This window comes from Pipistrellus kuhlii, unplaced genomic scaffold (genome assembly GCF_014108245.1).
Source record: "Pipistrellus kuhlii isolate mPipKuh1 unplaced genomic scaffold, mPipKuh1.p scaffold_m20_p_38, whole genome shotgun sequence".
NCBI classification, from domain to species: domain Eukaryota; kingdom Metazoa; phylum Chordata; class Mammalia; order Chiroptera; family Vespertilionidae; genus Pipistrellus; species Pipistrellus kuhlii.
In genome coordinates, this window is record NW_023425538.1 from 2,462,944 (window position 1) to 2,482,752 (window position 19,809).

A 19,809-nucleotide genomic window follows, 5' to 3' on the forward strand; every position below is an offset into this window, starting at 1 on the left:
CTGTTAACTGCACTTCAATCCAGTTTCTTTCCCCAAGTCAAATACTAGAAGCAAAGCCTTGGAACAGAGTGGGGGTCTCAAATACGATGCTTTACACAGCCAGGTTTTAAACAGCAGGCTGGTGAAGACTATGGTGAGCTGGAAAGCACATACCCCGTCTAAAGGGGGAAGTCACAGTTCAGCTGTAATTAACTGATGCCAGGGGGGAATGTGGGTCTAGTACCGTTAGGTCTTAACATTTTTTTTTTTTTTTAAAGAGAAACCAGAAATAGCTGAAACCGGTCTGGCTCAGTGGATAGAGCTTTGGCCTGCGAACTCAAGGGTCCCAGGTTCGATTCCGGTCAAGGGCATGAACCTTGGTTGTGACACATCCCCGGTGGGGGGAGTGCAAAGAGGCAGTTGATCGATGATTCTCTCTCATCGATGTTTCTGGCTCTCTATCCTTCTCCCTTCCTCTCTGTAAAAAATCAATAAAATATATTAAAAAAGAGAGAGAGAGAAACCAGAAATCTGGAATTTTAAATAAAATTCCATTTTTAAATGTTGGAAATTAATTCACATTAATATAGCAACTATATAGAACAAAGCCTGTGGCTTATGGTCCTTTGACTAGATGGACACATACAGAAAGAAGACCAGAAGTCTGATAACTATCCCTCCCTCAGGCCTCTGTGATTCACATTTTTAAGCCACCCCACTGCTCAGGAGATAGGACTGATGTAGAGGATCTAATATCCAAGGATGGGTTGGACAGTTCTCAATAAACCCTGGGGCTTTAGGCTAACAGTCAGTTTTTATTTATTTTATTTAAAAAATATATTTTATTGCCGAAACCAGTTTGGCTCAGTGGTAGAGCGTCGGTCTGCAGACTGAAAGATCCCTGGTTCGATTCCGGTCAAGGGCAGGTACCTTGGTTGTGGGCACGTCCCCGGTAGGGGGTGTGCAAGAGGCAGCTGGTCGATGTTTCTCATCGACGACGTTTCTAGCTATGTCTCTCCCTTCCTCTCTGTGAAAAATCAATGAAATATATTTAAAAAATATATATACTGTTAAAAAAAAAATCAGCCTTAAAGGAGGGATTCCTATGTTCTGGACAGAAAAATGTTTGTTCTGGATGATGACTGATAAAGACTGAATGGCCTTCTTCTATCAAAGGGCCTGGCAGCAGTGAGAAAGGAAGACCCGGCTTGGTGAGATTGGCCAGGCGAGAGCCATCAGCATTGACTATTCCAAGGAATCTTATTGTAATGGATTTTGGAGGATCTGCCTGCCAAGCATTCCCATCTTCTAGTACCAGCCCCATAAGAGCCCGTTGGAGAATTTCTTGGATCCAGGAGTAGACATGGAGTAAAGCTTGGACAAACAAAAGTTTCCCTTGAACTTTCGTTGGAGCTACTGGGGAAAACAAGTTCTCTGGTAGGGTTGTCCAGATTACACTTCTCCTGATGCTACTGGTTGCCACTTCTGCTACTTCACAGTGAGAGCCTGCCATAGAATGAAGCCAACAAAGATGAAGGCCGAGTCAAGAAATTAGGGAGACCTGTTCACATTTGAATACCTGCACATAGCAAGTCTAAAGCCCCCCAACCCCATACTTTTTTTAATTACATGGACCAAAAAATTTTTCACTGAGGCCAGCTTGAATTGGGTTTCTAACACTTTAAGTTGAAAAAGCCTTGATGCTCCCATACAGAACCATTCATTACTGCTCTGGTCTCTTTTGTCTTCACGTTACCAAAAATGACTCCTCGCCGTTGAGGAAAGACATGAGAGTGGAATGTCTATAGCAGTCTCTCAAAAAGCCCAAAAATATTGCTGCCATATTTGGTTTCCATGGGACCAAGTAACCTTCTTGGGAAGCATTTACCAACCTTGAAGGGTAGGAAATGGAGCCAAAAATTGGCTAAAGGTTCCAGGAAAAAGTACCCTCTAAGCTCCTTCTTTGGCCCCAAAGAGTGAGAAGCAGCCCACAGACAGGCAACTCTCAAAGTCAACTCTCCACATTCAGAGAAACACTGGAGTGCTGAAATCTGGGCTCTCATGCTGATACATACTTGCTGTGTAATCTTTTCCTCCTCAGTAAAGCTTGTGGTGAGAATGAAACAATGTATATAAAAATACCTAGCACGATGCTTAGTGTATCTTCACGATGCTTAGTGTATCTTCATATATTAAGTGTCAGGTCCCAGACCTTGTGATAACAGCTTTCCATGGAAGAGCTCATTTGATCTAAAACTATATATATTCTACATCTGTCTTATATATGTATATAATATCCACATCTTACAGGTGGAAAAACAAACCCTTAGGTTAAGTCACTTATCCAGGACTGCACACAACTAAGTTGAGATTTTCAAGGCCAGGCAGTTTGGCCTTGTAACTCTTGGCTGTTCCTGACAATGCTAGTCTCCTGTAATTTCTCTTCCAATGCCTAGAAAGTTGGGCTGAAGGGTACACCATTTAATGTCAATATCTCTGGATAAATAAGAGGCTCCCATTAGCCTCCCTACACATTCCTAGCCCTTCTACAGCACCTATCTCGGCCTTTGAGTAACTCACATCTCACGATAAGGTAATACGCTAGTTACCCAAGGTTAATTCACTATCCTGACCTGAGAAAGAATGCTAGAAGCCAAGGGGGCCCAGTGTCTCTCTTATAAAAACCAACCAGCCCTGGAGGGTATGCTCATTGGTTAGAGCATCAGACTGCACACAGAAGGGTCTTGAGTTTGATTCCTGGTCAAGGGCATGTATCTGGGCTGGGGGTTTGCTCCCTGCCTCCAACTGGGGAGCATGTAGGAGGTAACAATAAATATGTCTCCCTCACATTAATGTTTCTCTCTCTCTGAAAAGCAATGGGAAAGAATCCTCAGGTGTGGATTAACACCACCACCACCACCAATCAGTATTTTCAGAAACTCTTAAAAATCTCCCCCAAAGGCCGCTTTCCCATCGCCTCCCGGACTTCCCTCCCCCATACCCCGATCAAAAGTCACCTGCGAGATGCTTCACTCAGAACCCTCAGGCTCAGGACTCCTGCCCCCAAATCCTGAGCCCTCCACCTGACATCCACTTTCCCTCAGTAGGATCCCCCCCCCCCCCACGCACCCTTTTGCGGCCTTAGCGAGGTTCTGAAAGGACGCATCTGCCATCTCAGTCCACTGCTCCCGGCCCCTCCAAGAATGCTCTGAATTTCTACATATACAATAATTTGTACAAAATATGTACACTATTGCCTCAGCCAAGAATGAGGCTTTTGCATGAATGGTCCTGGGGAAGGGGAGGAGAGGTGAGAGGCCAGGCATAGCCTCCTGTATCTAGTCATTGAGTCTTGATAACTTTTTTTTTCTCCTTTTTTTTACAGAGACACTTTATTTTAAAGAGAGAAACATTAATCTGTTCTCCCAGTTATTACACACTTACTGGTTGTGTCCTGGATGTACCCTGACTGGGGATTGAACCCACAACCTTGGCATATTGGGACAAAACTTTATCAACTGAGCTACCTGGACAGGGCGATAATTCTTTTTTTTTAATGTCAGTTAAACATGCCCTCCTGCCTTTTTTGGCTCTGGGACCAGAAGGTATGGGTTGGAAATATAACCCTACTATTTACTGCCTTCCTTAATTTGGGTAAATGAATTCATCTTGCTATACTTGATTTCTCATAATAGTAGCTATTCTCTTAGAGTTGTCAGGCATAAATACTCTCATGAGTTGTGATCATCGTGCTGGATTCTTCTTTTTCTAATGCCATCACCAAGTCCTATGAAAATTGGGGGAAATTTCTCCACCTTGCAGCAGCTCTTTCTTCACAATGAGAACTTATGTGCAGGGCATTGTTCTAAGTACTTTATATGTAAATATTAACTTACTTAATCCTTATAATAATTCTATGAAGTAGATATCATTATTACCTTCATTTTTTAACTTAAAACTGAAGACCAGAAAAGTTAAGTAACTTGTCCTATGTCACAAAACTGGTAAGTGATAATATGGGATACAAATCTTTTTCTGCTCCAAAGTCTGCATACTTGACCACTACACTACAATGCCCTATTGCTCCCAACCCTATCAGAACATAAAATTCAACTCCCTGACTCCAGACACTATCATCTTGGGACAGACAGGGGCCAGAGAGCTTCTATTTGTTCCACTTGCACTCAACTCCATCCTTTATAAAATGAGGATAATTGTAGTTTACCTACCTCATAGGTCCTGTGAGACAATACATGTAAAACACTTAAACAGTGACTGGTAGATAATAACAACTCAATGAACAGTAGTCATTTGTATTATTACTAATGGGTCACTAAAGTACAGCTGGCAAATACAATGCAGATGGGAGAAATCTCTTTCATCTCTGTCCTTTAGGGGAAGGGAAGAGATGCCATGAATGAGAGATGAGGACACTTTCTTATCTTCGACCCATTGCATAAGCTGTTTCCTTCTTCTGGAAGGCTAGTTGTCATTGTCCCAATTCCTATGGGATGTCACCCAGCCCAAATACCACCTTTTCTATGAAGTATTTCCAGATAAAGTGCTGAATTTCACCTAATCTTAGCCAAATGGCTGAAAAGCAATCTCTCACTGCTGAATTTCTACATATACAATAATTTGTACCTCATGTTCTGCCCTGTGTACCTGCCCAACCTCTCCACTGTATTGAGAGCTCCCCAAAGGCAGGCCCCAGTGTTTACCCTGTGATCTGTTACCCCCTTTCTTTTCTTTTTTAAAAATATTTTATTGATTTTGTACAGAGAGGAAGGGAGAGAGATAGAAACATCGATGAGAGAGAGTCATCGATCAGCTACCTCTTGCACACCCCCTACTGGGGATATGCCCGCAACCAAGGTACATGCCCTTGACCGGAATCGAACCCGGGACCTTTCAGTCCCCAAGCCGATGCTCTATCCATTGAGCCAAACTGGTTTCGGCTCTGTTACCCCTTTTCGACCTAGAGAGAAACAGAATCCCTTAGAGGAAGTTGAGGCCCTATGGAGGGCTGAGAAGCCAAGTAGGATGGGGTGAGGCAGTTCAGAGCAGTTGGGGCAGATAGCCTCTCCTTGGGCTAGGTAGAGAGAAGATAGGAAGGGGAAGAGGAAGAAGGTGCAGGAAGGTGGCCTGAATCTGAATGAGGTGTGAGATCTGAGAAATTTAGAGATTTCTAGCCAAACACAAGAGCTGCCTATGCTCTGATGATTCCCAATAACTTACAGAGGGCAGATCTCACCTTGTGGGATTCTGAGACTAACAAGACACATCCCCAGTATCTCCCAAACTCCATGTCCAGTGAGGGTGGGTCAAAACTATAAGGAAGATGAGTGGTGCTCTAGGCAGTATAATAAAGGGCTCTAGGCAGTAAGACACAGAGAATGAAGATTTGCAGGTGTTTTAAGGGGAGGGTGCCTATGTGAAGGACAGATGAGTAGATAAGAGATTTTGGAGGAGATAGCAATCTGAAGCAGAAGCACCAAAGACTGGTGTGGAGGGAAGCCAGAAGAAAGTCCTAGAAGATCTGAAAGGAAACCATTTAAAAGTAGACTCTGAAGTAACTGCTGCTCAGAAGGTGGGGCAACTTTGTGGAGAAGCTAGAAGTGGTTTGAAGGGGTCTTTCTGGAGGGTGGGCACTTCACAAAGGGTACTCCCAGGAAAATGGGGTGGGCAGTAGGGCATAGTGGACATCTTTTGGGGGCTTTCTGTGGGGAGAGGGAAATTCTCCTAGAGGCAGTGGTTCTCAAACCACTTTTATCAGAATCACCAGGAGGGCTCCTAAAATCAGGCTGCAGGGCCTGACTCCAGGTTTTCTGATTCGGTAGGACTGGAGTAAGGCTTAAGAATATGCATTTCTAATAATTCCCAGGTGATGCAGATGCTGCTGGTCAAGGGACCACACTTTGAAGCCCATTACTATAGGGAAGAGATTCTTTAGTGAGGAGGCCTCAAAGGGGAAAAGGACGGTGGGAGCTTCTGGAAAGAAAACGGGCAGCCCTCAAGCGGTCTCTAAGGAGGGTGTTAAGGGTCCCTTCATCTCTGAAGGGAGGAGGGGCTCTCTGAGGATGGAACCTAGAAAAAATGGTCGGAGAGAAAGGTCTTAAGGACTGGGATTTCAAAGGGTGGAGAATGCCTCTGGACAAACCTCTTATTGAAAGGGGATCTGGACCCTCTTGGGAGGGTTGTCTGGAGGATGTGGGGCCTGGGAAGGGACTATGGGTAAGGAGACTCAGATCTGCACAGGACCTCTAGGTGATTTCAGGGGAAAGAGAATGGAGGAGATGAGAGGGTTCTAAAGGGAAGGGAGCCCAGGAGGGTTTGAACAAGGTTTTGGGGGCCGTGGGCGGAGACCCCAGGGAGATTCTGAGAAGTCTGGCCAGAGGCTGGGGCTGGGAGCATTCTTGGAGGGGCCGGGAGCAGTGGACTGAGATGGCAGATGTGTCCTTTCAGAACCTCGCTAAGGCCGCAAAAGGGTGCGTGGGGGGAGAGCCTACTGAGGGAAAGTGGATGTCAGGTGGAGGGCTCTTGGGGAAGAATTCTGGAGGCAGGGTTAGCAGGGGTGCGAGAGGCTTGGCGCTCGGGCAGCCTCGGAAGCGGCAGTGAGGCAGGTTCTCCCCGGGAGGGCTCAGGAGGTGGCGGGGTCTCTGAGGAGACTGAGATGTTGAAAACCTCAGAGGGGGCACGAGGAGCCTGAGGACTTACAGTGCTTGTGAGGATGTTAAAAAGTTCACCTAAAACTGTGTGTTGTGGGGGGGGGGGGGAAGCTTATAAAGTAAATTTTTGCATTCAGAAGCAATTTCTGGAACATTTGGTGTGGGTTACTGGGAAAGGTTTGGGATACACAAATGGGGTTTGGGAAGAGGTTTGTGGAACTGGAAGGAAAGCTCTCCACAGATCTGAGCCTCTGAGGAAGGTTTTCGGGGCACGTCTGGGGCATCCTGAGGGATTTGGGGGCAGGAGTCCTGAGCCTGGGGGTTCTGAGTGAAGCATCTCGCAGGTGACTTTTGGTCGGGGTAGGGGGGAGGGGAGTCCGGGAGGCGGTGGGAAAGCGGCCTTTGGGGGAGATTTCAGGAATGTCCGGGTCTGGAGAGGTTGGGGGGGGGTTCTGAAAGGCGATTTTGGGGTCTCGCGGGGAAGAGACATCTGATCCGCACTGCTGGGTGTCCGGCGGCCGCGGGAACGTTTCTGGGGGGAGGATGGGGATTCGGGGCCAGAGCGGGGTTCTCGCAGCCGATTTCCAAGACCCGGGACAGGGTCCGGGGAAGCCTGCGGGCATGGCAGGGGTGCGATCCGGGGAAACCTGGGGCGTCGGAGGGGGCGCGAGGGGAGTGTCAGGGTCTCGGAGGTCGCCGGGGGCCGCCCTTCGAGGAGGCGCCTGAGGTGGCCGTGGGGGTCGATTCCGAGGATGTGAGGGGGTCCGGGAGGGAAGCTCCGAACGGCCTGTGGGGGCCCCTTGGGGGCCGGGGTGGGGGCCCCGCGCAGGGGCCGGGACCCTCAGGCCCGCGCTCCGCGCCCGCCGCTGCCCGCGGCTCGGGGTCCCTGAGGGGGCGGGGCCGCCCGCGCGGCCTGGGGCGCCCTGAGGGGAGACCCGCGCGCCCCGACCCGCCGCGGCCCCGGGCCGCCCGCCCGCCCGCGACTCACCGCCTCGGCCGCCGCCGCCGCCGCCGCTCGGGCCTCCTCAGGCCACCGCCGCCGCCGTCCGCTCTCCAGCCCGCGAGCTCCCCTCCCTCCTCCCGCACCGACCACCGCCGCCGCCGCCGCCGCCGCCGCCGCCGTCGCGCTGCGTCACCGCGCCGTGCGTCACCGCCCCTGGTCCCGCCCCGGCGGAGCCGCCGCGCGCCGGCATTAGCAGAGGCCGCGGTGACGAGCCGCGCACCCGCCAACGGGCGGCGAGCGCGGAGGAAGGCCGGGCCCTGGCGGCGAGGGGAGCTGCGGAGCCGGACGAGGCCCAGGGGCCCGCCTCTTGCTCGGCGGGATTGGTCGGTCGGCGGGGGGCTGACGGTCAGGCGGCCGGCGGGAGGGGAAGGGGCGGGGCGCGCGCGGCGTTGCCACAAGCGACGGGCCTGGCTGAGCGCGGCGCTGGGCCTCCCGGCCCGCAGGGGGCAGTCCTGCGCCTCCGCCTCCGCGGCCTCGCCCTGTCACAATTCCCGATTCTGGCGTTGGAGCGGCTCCCGCCGCGCCCCGCGCCCCGCGCCCCGCCGGGCGGCCTGGCCCTGCGGTGCCCGAGCGTCCGGCTGGCGCTGGGCTTCCGGAGCCCCGCTTCCCAGCGCGCCCCGCTCTGAGCTGCGCGGCCTCTTGAGCAGAATAGAACGGAGAGGCGATGCATGCGGAGCGCTGGGCACAAAGGAGGCCATCAATAAATGGGAGACGTTGCTCCGGCTGTTGTATCTGTTCGTTCATTCTACAAATTCCCTGGCTCGGGGCGAACCACACAGGAGCTCTCAGGTGACTGAGACGTGGCTGTTGGAGGGACTCGGAATGCAGTCGGGTGGAGTATAGGGTCCAGCCAGGGAGCGGTGGGACGTTTGGCCACTTGAGCGGACTTGGACTTGTCCTGTGGGCACGCCGGAGCCATAGAAAGGCTTGGAGCTGGGAAGAGTCATGGTGAGCTGGGGGTTTGGAAAGATGTCTCTGGCTCTCTTATTGGAGGGGACCGAGTACAGGGAAGCAGCAGGGACGGGAGAGGGGCGTTTGCACGAGGGTGGGACTGGGAAGGGGCGGAGTCCGCGGAAGGACGCTGCGTGAACGGGCTGGCCGGGGACTGGTGGCTGCAGCAGGCGATGGGGACAGGAATCTAAGATAAAGCCCTCTGGCTGGAGGTTGGGGGGCTCCTGAAAAAGAGATCAGAAAAGATGCAGGCTCTGAAGATTCGGAGCCCAGTGTGGGCCGCCGGCAGCAGGGCCCGGGAGACTGCACAACTCCTGTGTCTGAAGCTTACAAGAGAAATTGGAGCCGGAAACCAAGATTTGAGGATCATCAAAGAGTAACTGAAGCTGTGGGAATTAGTGACCTAGCCTGGGGAGGGTACGAAGTATGAATGGAAACAAGAACCCATCAGAACTCCGAGAAAAATGGAACATGGAGAGTTTGAGCAAAGAAATCAAGATTGAGAAGGAGCAGCAGAGAGGAGGAAAACCAGATGTGGCATTTCAAGCCAGGGTGGTGGGTGGCACAAACCCTGTCCACTACCCCTTCATCGAAGCAAGAGTTTTCACACCAGACAGAGTGATTGTGCACAATATATGCTGCTTTATTTATTCATTCAATAATCTTTCTTCTGTACCTAATATATGTCATGCATTGTTTAAGGTGCTGGAATTTCAACAACGAACAAGGCAGACAAACATATCTTCAGGAAGCCTACATTCTGATTGGGAGGTGGAGCACAAACAATACATAAACACTGTGTAACTTGGTGATAAGTGGTATGGAGAAAAATAAAGCAAGCTGACAGGATGGAGAAATGGGGTCAGTACTATTTTAGATGAGGAAAGACCTCTTATCAGATGGGATTTGAATAGAAATCTGGAGGAAATTAAAAGGCTGAACCACAAGGGAAAGACGTCTCCCGAAAGGGTTAATGGCAAGGGCAAAGGCCCAGGGCAGGATTATTCACTGAATCACAAAGGCTAGCGCAGCTGCAGTGAGCACAGAGGAGAGTAGTGGAAGACAGGGCCCAAGAGGTAATGGAGGAGGGGTTATGGTAGCTAACTTAGTTATAAAGGCTGCTTACTGTAAGGGCTTTTGCTTTTACCCCAATACTATGAGAGCCATGGGAGGGTTTTAAGAGAGGCAGTATCTCATTGACTTGGGTTTTATTTGGATCCTTCTGGTAATCCTATGAAGAATAGAGTGTGGGGAAAGGGGAGCAGGGAAACAGTGCAGAGAAGAGAAGGGGGGTTTCTCTCTAATTGTTCAGGCTGGAGATGAGGGTGGCAGGACAGGATATGGGTTGTGCAGGGGGAAGTGGGCAGGTTCTGGTTACATTTGGAAGGTCTAAGCTGACAAGTTCTAACATTGTCAAAGGAAAGAGAGGGTCAAGGATGTCTCCAAGATATCCAGGTGGAGGTGTCAGGTTGGCCACTGGATGAAGAATCTAGAGGTTAGGGGGATGCCCCGCTGGAGAAATTAAAGTAAGCTCTTTGAAAGGCAAGAGATGGATGAGAACAGGAAGAGAGGAGGTAGACGGGAGAGGTAGAAGGGAACTCTACTGTCAGGAGGAGGAGCAGAGAGGGGAGTGGGAGGAAAACCTGGTGAGGGTGGTGTCCAGAAAGCCAAGTGGAAAAAGCTGAGTGCAGGGAGTGATGGATGGTGTCAGATGGAGAATGAGAATTGACCACGAGGTCTAGCACCATACAGGTCATCGGTGGCCCTGTTGGTGGAGAAGGACAGAATGAGAGTCTGCTGGGAGAGACTCTCATTCTGTCTGGAGAAAAGGGGCTGGGAAGGAAAAATTGGGAGGAAAAATTGCAAATAGCAAGTGTAAGCAATGTGTTCAAGAAGTCTTGCTAAAAGGGGAAGGAAATGAATGGGCAGTGGCTGGGCGGGAGATAGGGTTTTCAGTTTTTAAGATGGGAGAAGTAACACTGCCTGTGTGAGGAAAAGACCCAACGGAGATGGGCTATGGGTGATGCAGGGAGACGGGGGATAGCTGAAGTGATGCCCCTGAGCCGTTGAAGGGTGGGGTCCAGCGTGAAGTAGTGGGAATAGAAAGGCTTGTCCACTGCTATGGAGGGAAGCAGCCATTATGGGGCTGGGATCTGCAAAAATTCTCTCGTGTTTACTGAAATACGTAGGGTTTCCCTATAAATTACTTTTTCATTTCTCCTTTATATGACAGATCATTATATTGATTTAAAAAAACGTGTATAAGTAGGGTACATTATGTAGGAATTTCATTTCAGGATGAGACAGGAAGCAATACAAAACACTTAATTAGAAAGGGGGTGATAGTCTGACAAGATTGAACACCATTGTTGTAGAGCCCATTATAAAGCCCGTGAGGCTAACTTCAGGAAGAAATTCACCATTACTCTGCTGCTGTGGTGTCTCCTGCTTTCTTTCCATTTCTCCATCAACATAGTAGGTGAAAGTTTGACCAGCAGCTCCCCTTTTCAGTTCTGGAGTTAAAATACTCTAAGGGGGGGAGGGGGGAGGGAATCCAGGAAGGCTTCCTGGAGGAGAGGAGGTAAAGAGCTCCTTATTATCTTTTGTGTGTGGAGCATGTCCACCATGCCAGGAGACATGTGAAGCTATTTTATCCTCACAATAACCCTGAGTCAGAGAGTGAAGTTACTTAGTGATGGTCACATTTGAACCCCAGTCTAGGTGATTTCAAAGGCTCGCAGGTCCTGGCAGATGAGGGAAGGAAGGAGGGGGCGGAGCCCTCTGCAGCAGTTGTCTTAGAATGGGCATAAACAGGATGTGGTGCATGAAACCTTTCCCCTATCCCACAGCCCTCGCCCCACCCCTAGAAGACAGCGGAACTGAGAAAAGGAGAGGCCCGTGGACAGAAAAATCATGGTCAGGGGGCCTGGGGGGTACGGGTGGGCCTGGGTCCGGGAGGATGCCTGGGTGAAGGTCAGGCTGTGTGTTGGAGAAAAGGGGCTGGGAAGGGGACAGGCTGGGGGAAAGGACCAGGCTGGGGGAAGAGAAATGGTGGTTTAGCACCAGGTAAACAGATCTCGGGGTCTCCTTGAGTGTTGCCCAAGGATACCTGCTGGAGGGCTGGAATTTGGCCTCCGCTCTGCGATCCAAGCATGTGCCTGTGAGGGGCTGCACCGCCTGGGAGCATTCCTGTCCCTGTTAGAGACACTTCGGCTTGGGCAGGGGCAGGGCCGGGGACCGAGGCAAGGCCTGCTCACCTCTTTCTGGGCTCTGCTGCAGTCGGACTCCCTGGTGGTGTGCGAGGTGGACCCAGAGCTAAAGGAAAAGCTGAGGAAATTCCGCTTTCGAAAAGAGACAGATAATGCAGCCATAATAAGTGAGTGCCATTCTCTCTGGAAGGATGGGAGGGCGGTGGGGACGTATGAGGAGGGCTAGGCCAGAGTCACTGAGTTAGAAGGGGTGTCCTAACTAACCCCTTTGTGCCATCCCTCCCTAGTGAAGGTGGACAAAGACCGGCAGATGGTGGTGCTGGAGGAAGAATTTCAGGTGAGGGGCTGGGTGGATGGGCAGGGCGGGGCTGGGAGACCCAAGGGTCTGGCAGTGCGGGCTAGAAAGAGCTGGAGCTCAGATGTGATCTTAAGCAAGAGATGTATGGGGTTCTGCTTCCTCATCTATGAAATGGAGATATCAGTACCGTCCTCATAAGGTTGTTTGTGGATTCAATGATTTAATCTTTGTAATGGGTTTAAAGGCCTGGCACTTAGTATATGCTCAATAAAATGATAATACTTTATTGGCACTTAAAGAATTTTCAGATAAATTAATAAAAAGCTAGTAGGAATCCTTTATAATATACTAGAGGCCCAGTGCACAAAATTCGTGCACGGGGTGGGGGTGGGGGTGGGGGTGGGTGCTCAGCCAGGCCTGCACCCTCTCGCAGTCTGGGAGCCCTTGGGGGATGTCAGACTGATGGCTTCTGGCTGAGCGGTGCTCCCCCTGTGGGAGTGCACTGTGCACTGACCACCAGGGGGCAGCTCCTGTGTTGAGTGACCTCTGGTGGTCAGTGCATGTCATAGCATGCTGTTCAGTTGATTTGCATAATAGCCTTTTATCGTTTAGGATACCTTGCCCTCTCTTGGCCTCACTGTCTTTTTCTATAATGTGGGAATGATAATAAGGCTTACTTTATAGTATTGTGGTAAGGATTTAGGGGGTGGCTGTGGAGACTGAGGCTGGGCTGTTTGACAGGGGAGGGGGATTGGCTAGGAGTTGGGCTCCCTCTGGTCTTCTAAAAGGAGGTGTAGTAAAGTGGTTATGATTTAAACCCAGATGCATATTTGAACTCCTCTGCTCTGAGTTGCTGTGCAATCTAGGACAAGTGTCTTAACACCTCTGGGCCTCAGCTTGCTCACCTGTCAAGTAGGGATAATAATAGGTCCTACCCCACAGAGTTATGGAAGAGCTCAATGAATTAGTCCATGTGTGTTACTTAGACCAGTATCTTGGCACATTAAATGCTTGTTTAAATTTCTTCTCTCCTGTTTTTTCCCCTCTTCCCCCAGGACATTTCTCCAGATGAACTAAAAATGGAGTTGCCAGAAAGACAGCCAAGGTATATATTGGGGGAAGGAACAGGAGGGTCAGGCCATGGGGAGAAGGGTGTTGATGGGGGTGGAGACTGAGGGGACTGCTTGATTCCAGTCCTATTAACTAGCTTGGGATCTCTGTGTTTGAGGCCAAGAGTTCTTATCCTAGGACTTTGTGTACAGTATACTAATATTTTGTTGCAGAATTTTACACTGATAATCAATGTGAAATTAGAGCTTGCTTTTTTAAAAATAGAAACTTCGTCAGGTTTCAGCCTTAACATTGTTCTTGCCTCAGTAAATAAAAAGAAAGAAAATTTCCCTCTTTTTTTTTTTAATGCTACAGAATATTTCTGGTAACAAATAAATTATTTGACATTTAACAATTGGGGAAAATCTTGTGTGAAGCCATATACGTTTGGTGCTTTTTGTGTTTGGAGGAACACTTTGACACTTCTATGGTAACTGGTCTGTGCAGACTTTCCATCTCCCCCGAGGTGAGTTTTGGGTGCCTGAGGATTTTGAGCCTCCATCCTAGCCAGAACCAGCCCCTGGGTGTCTGACAAGTGCAGTCCCACAGGGCCCCTGTCTGGAAGGCAGCCTCGAATGTGGGAGGTAGTGCTCAGGCTGCCTGCTGTCTAGAAATTCTTTATAGTTTTATCTTTGAATCTGTGTTTTTTGTGAAGTCTCCTGAGAAACAGAGCTGTGCTAGGGCTTGGGGCAGTGCCACCTCCAGCCCTGGACGGTTTTCTCCACAACCTGCACCACCCAGTGAGGCCCTGGCAGGGAGCCTGAGTGCAGATTGCAGGAGAGTCAAGGTCGGACTCCTCCTGCTCCTGAATGAAAGTTCGAGCCCTAACCGGTTTGGCTCAGTGGAGAGAGCGTCAGCCTACGAACTGAAGGGTCTCAGGTTTGATTCCAGTCAAGGGCATGTACCTTGGTTGTGGGCACATCCCCAGTATGTGCAGGAGGCAGCTGATCAATGTTTCTAAGTCTCTACCCCTCTCCCTTCCTCTCTGTAAAAAAAAAAAAAAAAAAAAAAAAAAAAAAAAATATATATATATATATATATATATATATATATATATATATATATATATATAAAGACAAAGTTTCAGAGTGTGCCTGTAAGCATCTGCAACTCCCCTTTTAGTGTTCCCATGTCCAAGACAGCAAAGCTTATGGAAGAAAGGAAGAAGTTTTTCTTCTATCTTTTGAACAAGGGACCCCAAATTTTCAATTAGCATCAAGCTTGGCAAATTGTGTAGGCAGGCCTGGTCTCAGCCCCAGCTGGACAGTATCACACAGTAGTTGAGCACTCACAGTCTTGGTTCAAATGTACCAAAAGAACTTTGGGCAAGTGACTCCACCTCTCTGGGCCTCAATTATCCAATCTGTAGTATGGGGATAAAATAGCACCTTCATCATAAGGTTGTTGAGTTAAATAAGCACTTTTTTGTTTTGTTTATTCTCCCTAAGGATATTTTTCCATTGTCTTAGAGAGAGTGAAAGGGAGGGAGGAAGGTGAGAGAGAGAGAGACTGAGAGTGAGAAACATCACAGTGAGAGAGACACATTGATTTAGGTGCCTTCTGCAAGTGCCTGAACGGGCCAACGTCGAACCTGAAACCCAGTTATGTGCCCCTGACCAGGAATTGAACTCATGAACCTTTGGTGTGGGGGCCAGTGGTCTAACTACTTAGCAACACTGGCAGGGCAGCACTGACTATTTTTTTTAAGCCATTACGTTTTTCTTTTTTTTTCTTTTTCTTTTTTTTAAACATATTTTATTGATTTTTTACAGAGAGGAAGGGAGAGGCATAGAGAGTTAGAAACATGGATGAGAGAGAATCATCGATCAGCTGCCTCCTGCACACCCTCCACTGGGGATGTACCCTCAACCAAGGTACATGCCCCTGACTGTAATTGAACCTGGGACCCTTCAGTCCGTAGGCTTTATCTGCTGAGCCTAACTGGTTAGGGCACATTTTTCTTTTTAACATGTTTTTATTGAGGTCTATTGATATATGTCATTGCTGTATATGTCATTACTGTTTTAGGTGTACAGTGTGATTTGATATTTGTATATATAGTGAAATGATCAGCACAATAAATCTATTTAACATCTGTCACCACACATATTAGGTCTAGTAATAATTAACGTTGTTTTCTAATACCTTTTTTAAATCGAATTTATTTAAACAATACAACAAAATTTAATCAACAATATAGTTGCCGTTGTTTTCTACTACTTGTGCCCAACGCTCAGGAAGCATTTTAATCCCTCTGTTGTAAAATTCTTGTGATTTTGATGCAAAAAATGCATTTTTGAGGCATTCTTCATTATTAAATTTTTTTCCAAGAAGAAAGTTTTGCAAAGAACGAAACAAATGGTAATCGGAAGGGGCAATATCAGGAGAATATGCAGGTTGAGGGAGAACTTCCCATTCCAACTGGCGCAGTTTTTCAGCAGTGATTCTTGCAGTATGCGGTCGTGCGTTATCATGGTGAAGAATTACGCCCTTCCGATTAATCAGCGCGGGTTCTTTTTCTCTTAAAGCTTGGGCTAACCTTTCCAATTGGGCACTATACACTGCACTTGTAATGGTTTGGTTAGATGGTAAAAGTTCATAATGAAGAATTCCTTTAAAATTCCACCAAACACACAACATCACTTTTTTCGCATGCAAGTCAGGTTTTGGCGTGGGCTGCGGAGCCTCATTTTTGTCCAACCATTGAGGCCGCCTTTTCAAATTAACATACAGCACCCGTTCTTCATCTCCAGTAACAATTTGCTCTAAAAATGGCAAACGGTTTTGACGAGAGAGGAGCGAACTGCAAATTGTGACTCTCTGATTACGGTTGTTGTCGGTCAACTCATGAGGAACCCATTTTCCAAACTTTTGGACTTTGCCAAGTGCACGCAATTGATTGGAAATTGTTTTTTGTGAACAATTTAAAGTTGTCGCAAGCTCTTGTTGGGTAATTTGAGGATTTTGCACCAAAAGAGCTTGAAGAGCTTCTTGATCAAAATTGGACACACGGCCTCGACCACTCTTGTCATCTAACGAAAAATTTCCCTCGCGAAATTTCTCAAACCAACGCTGGCATTTTCTGGCGCTAACTGCATCTTGACCAAGAGCACTACAGATGTTTTTTGCAGCCTCACTTGCTTTTCTTCCTAATTGGAACTCGTAAAGCATGCAGTGCCGAATATGCTCTTCATCCGCCATCTTCTTAGCCCTAGTTTTGCAACAAAAACCAAACCAAACACAAACTTTTTCAAGCAAAACTTGTTAATTGTACTTCACACATTCTGTAGATACCACGTGTTTGAAGGTTATGTCAATACAAGTAAACGCCAAGCAAGATTTTAAACGAATGATAAAAAACGACATTAATTATTACTAGACTCGATAGTTACAAAAACATTTTTTTTCTTGTGATGAGGACTTTTAAGATTTATTCTCTTAGCAACTTTCAAATATGCAATTCAGTATTTTTAGCTACTAGAGGCCTGGTGCATGAAACTGTGCACGGGTAGGGTCCCTAGGCCTGGCTGGTGATTAAGGCCCATCCGGGCCTTCCAGCCGCTGGCCAGGGCCTCCCTTTTCCACCTGCTGGCTGCTGGCTGCTGGCTGCCAACCTGGGCCTTTTTTTGTTCTGTGCCGCCCTCTGGCGGTCAGCACAGTCATAGCAAGCCATCAAACTGCCTAGGGCAGTGGTACACAAACTGCATACAGTGTGACTGAAACTTTGTGGCCCATGTGCAAAAGTCGGTTTTCAGTTCTCAAAAGAAATTTCAATCGTTATACTGTTGATATTTGGCTCTGTTGACTAATGAGCTTGCCGACCACTGACCTAGGGCACACTTTGCATATTAGCCTTTTATTAGTATATATATAGACAGTCATCATGTTGTAAATTAAATCCCCAAGACTTATTTTATAACTGGACGTTTTTAACTTCTGACCCCCTCACCCATTTTGCCACCAACCCCCTCTCTCTGGCAACCACCAATCTGTTCTTTTTATCTATGAACTTGATTTTCTGTGTTTCTTTATTTTTATTTTATTAAATTCTAAATGTGAGATCAGAACAGTATTTTGTCTTTCTTTGTCTGACATATATATTTATGTCATTACTGTTTTAGGTGTTCAGACATTATTAGCATACTGTCTCAATGTTTCATCCATGTTGTCACAAATGGCAGGGTTTCCTTTCTTCTTAATGGCTGAATGGTATAAACCACATCTCCTTTATCCACTCATTCATCAATGGACATTGAGTTTGTTTCCATATTTTGGCTATTGTTAATAATGCTGTGATGGACATACAGTGCATATATCTTTTTGAATTTGTGTTTCATTTTCTTTGCATAATTACTCAGAAGTGGATCATATGGTACTTCTATTTAGTATTTACTATTATTGTTATTTTTAATCATTTATTGTATTTGAGGCCACTATCTTCAGTCTCAGTTATTAACCCTAGGTTCTCAGACTCATGCAAGATTTCAAGGTTGAAGACGTAGGTAATCGGCATTGGTTCTGGGTTTCAGGCTGAAGTCCTGAATTTGGCTTCCTTTTCACTGGTGTAGGTTCGTGGTTTACAGCTACAAGTATGTGCATGAAGATGGCCGAGTGTCCTACCCGCTGTGTTTCATCTTCTCCAGCCCTGTGGGTGAGACTCAGCTCTACCCATCCTGAGACTAGGGTCTGGGATTCTGTGTGGGGTGTGTAAGGTAGTGTTTGAGAGTACAGGTGTAGGGGTGTGTGTGTGTGTGTGTGTGTGTGTGTGAGAGAGAGAGAGAGAGAGAGAGAGAGAGAGAGAGAGAAAGAGAGAGAGAGAGAGAGAGAGAGAGAGAGAGAGAGAGAGAGAGAGAGAGAGAGACTTGGTAAGTACTGGGAGGGCAATGCATGGAAGTTGGGGGCTTAGATTCTCAGGAGCCCAACCCATCCTCCTCAGTCCCGAGATGTTAAGTAATCCTACTTTTTTTTTTTTTTTTAACCTAGAAATTCCTGTCTGGGAGTTATTCTGAGGGTCCCACCTCCAACGACCCTCAGAATAACTTCAAACCCCTAGACAAAACTGAAAACTGGGACTCCTTAGAAGAGCTCCAAGGACCCCTTAGAAACCTCCAGGGCCTGCAGGACATTACTGGCCCCTTAGAAAATGCTCTAGGATCCCCCGGTTATGTTTTCTTCTCCCCTTTTCCATGCAGGCTGCAAGCCCGAACAACAGATGATGTATGCAGGGAGTAAAAACAGATTGGTGCAGACTGCAGAGCTCACAAAGGTCTGGGCCTGGGGCCGAGGCTCCCAGAGTGTTAGGGAGGAGGGTCAGGGAGTCTGGTCTCCTGGGTCTGAGGGAGGAAGGGGCTGGAGTCCTCCCCCTCTCAGTTCCTGAATGGATCATAAAATTGAGAACTCTCCCTGCCCAGGTGTTTGAAATCCGCACCACTGATGACCTCACTGAAGCCTGGCTCCAAGAGAAGTTGTCTTTCTTTCGTTGACCTCTGGGTTGGGGATCTGAATTCCTGATGTCTGAGTCCCCAAAGGAACTGGGGACTCAGACCCCTAGGACCTGAACATCCCAGATCCCGAAGAAATTAAAATGCAAAAACTCAGAGATCCTCCGTTCTGGCTCAGTTTCTGTTTCTTGTTGTGGGCTCCAGCTGAGTCCCTGCAGTACCAGCCTCTGGCCAGCAGAGGGCAGGCGGACCAAGAGGATGTCCGCTGAATTCCGGGAAGAAAGGAGGATAACCTGCTTTTTTGAAAGAAGCCTGTGGGGTTTCCTAGGAAGTATGGGGGAGGCCCGGTCTCCTGCAGGAACCGGGGAATATTCAAATCCATGAAGGAGCCACTCTGGAGGGGATTAAGGATACCTGGGTCCCTGAGAGTAAAGGAGAGTGTCCATTTCCCCTCCTCCCTTCCCTTCTCAGCTCTAGGGGTTAGCTTACACTGAATGCTACTTTTCCCAGTGAGACATCAGGCCCGAGGAATTTAAATGCAGAAAGTTGTGGAAAGATCAAACCTAATTGTTCAGGGGCTTGGGAGTTGTTGAGGTGGGTTGTTGTGTGGTTGGGTAGGTTCCAGTGCTGGGAAAGGCAAAGAAGACCCAGGACCCTCAGGGGACCACTGACTGGTAGGATGTGCGGGGGGTGGGGGGGGGGGGGGGTAGGAAAGGGACATTCGGTTCGCCCTGTCTGGAGATGCTGCTTTCTTCTGACACCCCTGGGCATTTGGTTTCTGTCTCTGAGGGACATTATTGAGAACCAGCAGTGTACTAGGCTCTCAAAATTCCAAGACGGGCAGATCTTCACAGTTATACATCACTCTTTCTGTCTCATTGCTTCTCCGTAACGTCTCAGTCCTCTATGTCCCCAGATTCAGGGACCTGGCTCCCTCCTCCGCTCCTTTCCAGGTTCCCTATAGAGGTAGCTGTTGCCATGGTAACAATGGCATTGTGACCTAGGGCCTGGGCTGCCCCTTCCCAGCTCCAACCCTTCCCCATTCTTCCCAGCCAGAATACACCATCCCCTCACCACCTCACTTTGCCCATCCCTTGCCCCCTTATTCCCAAGCAGGACGCGGCCTTCCTCGAGGGGTTCAGGATAGAAC

At 48.3% G+C, this 19,809-nt stretch overlaps 2 protein-coding genes across 8 annotated transcripts in view; one reads left to right on the forward strand and one right to left on the reverse strand.

Moving 5' to 3' along the window:
• The window catches only part of SAMD4B (sterile alpha motif domain containing 4B), a 45,599-nt gene extending 37,908 nt beyond the window's left edge, over nucleotides 1–7,691 (reverse strand). The window contains exon 1 of the mRNA XM_036408346.2: nucleotides 7,636–7,691. The gene's annotated coding sequence lies outside the window, so the exon portion shown is untranslated. The remainder of the gene's footprint in view (nucleotides 1–7,635) is intronic.
• A 455-nt stretch (nucleotides 7,692–8,146) lies between these two features.
• On the forward strand, nucleotides 8,147–18,817 carry GMFG (glia maturation factor gamma). Of its 7 annotated transcripts, none has more exons than XM_036408354.2 (8): nucleotides 8,308–8,439; nucleotides 11,451–11,517; nucleotides 11,881–11,977; nucleotides 12,098–12,147; nucleotides 13,164–13,213; nucleotides 17,787–17,869; nucleotides 18,411–18,484; nucleotides 18,630–18,817. In XM_036408354.2, exons 2-8 carry the CDS (start codon nucleotides 11,515–11,517, stop codon nucleotides 18,699–18,701), a joined length of 429 nt encoding a protein of 142 aa, XP_036264247.1. In that variant the 5' UTR covers nucleotides 8,308–8,439; nucleotides 11,451–11,514; the 3' UTR covers nucleotides 18,702–18,817. The 7 variants fall into 7 exon arrangements, with proteins under 7 accessions (XP_045426844.1, XP_036264247.1, XP_036264252.1 ...); XM_045570889.1 differs by lacking the exon at nucleotides 8,308–8,439 and adding an exon at nucleotides 8,455–8,598; XM_045570888.1 differs by lacking the exon at nucleotides 11,451–11,517 and having other exon boundaries at nucleotides 8,147–8,439.
• Nucleotides 18,818–19,809: the final 992 nt, after the last annotated feature.

What these genes read in the sequence shown, in the direction of transcription:
- GMFG (XM_036408354.2), top strand. An exon ending in AGATAATGCAGCCATAATAA is followed by an intron (nt 11,978 to 12,097) that starts GTGAGTGCCATT and finishes ATCCCTCCCTAG; the next exon opens with TGAAGGTGGACAAAGACCGG. An exon ending in TTGCCAGAAAGACAGCCAAG is followed by an intron (nt 13,214 to 17,786) that starts GTATATATTGGG and finishes TCACTGGTGTAG; the next exon opens with GTTCGTGGTTTACAGCTACA.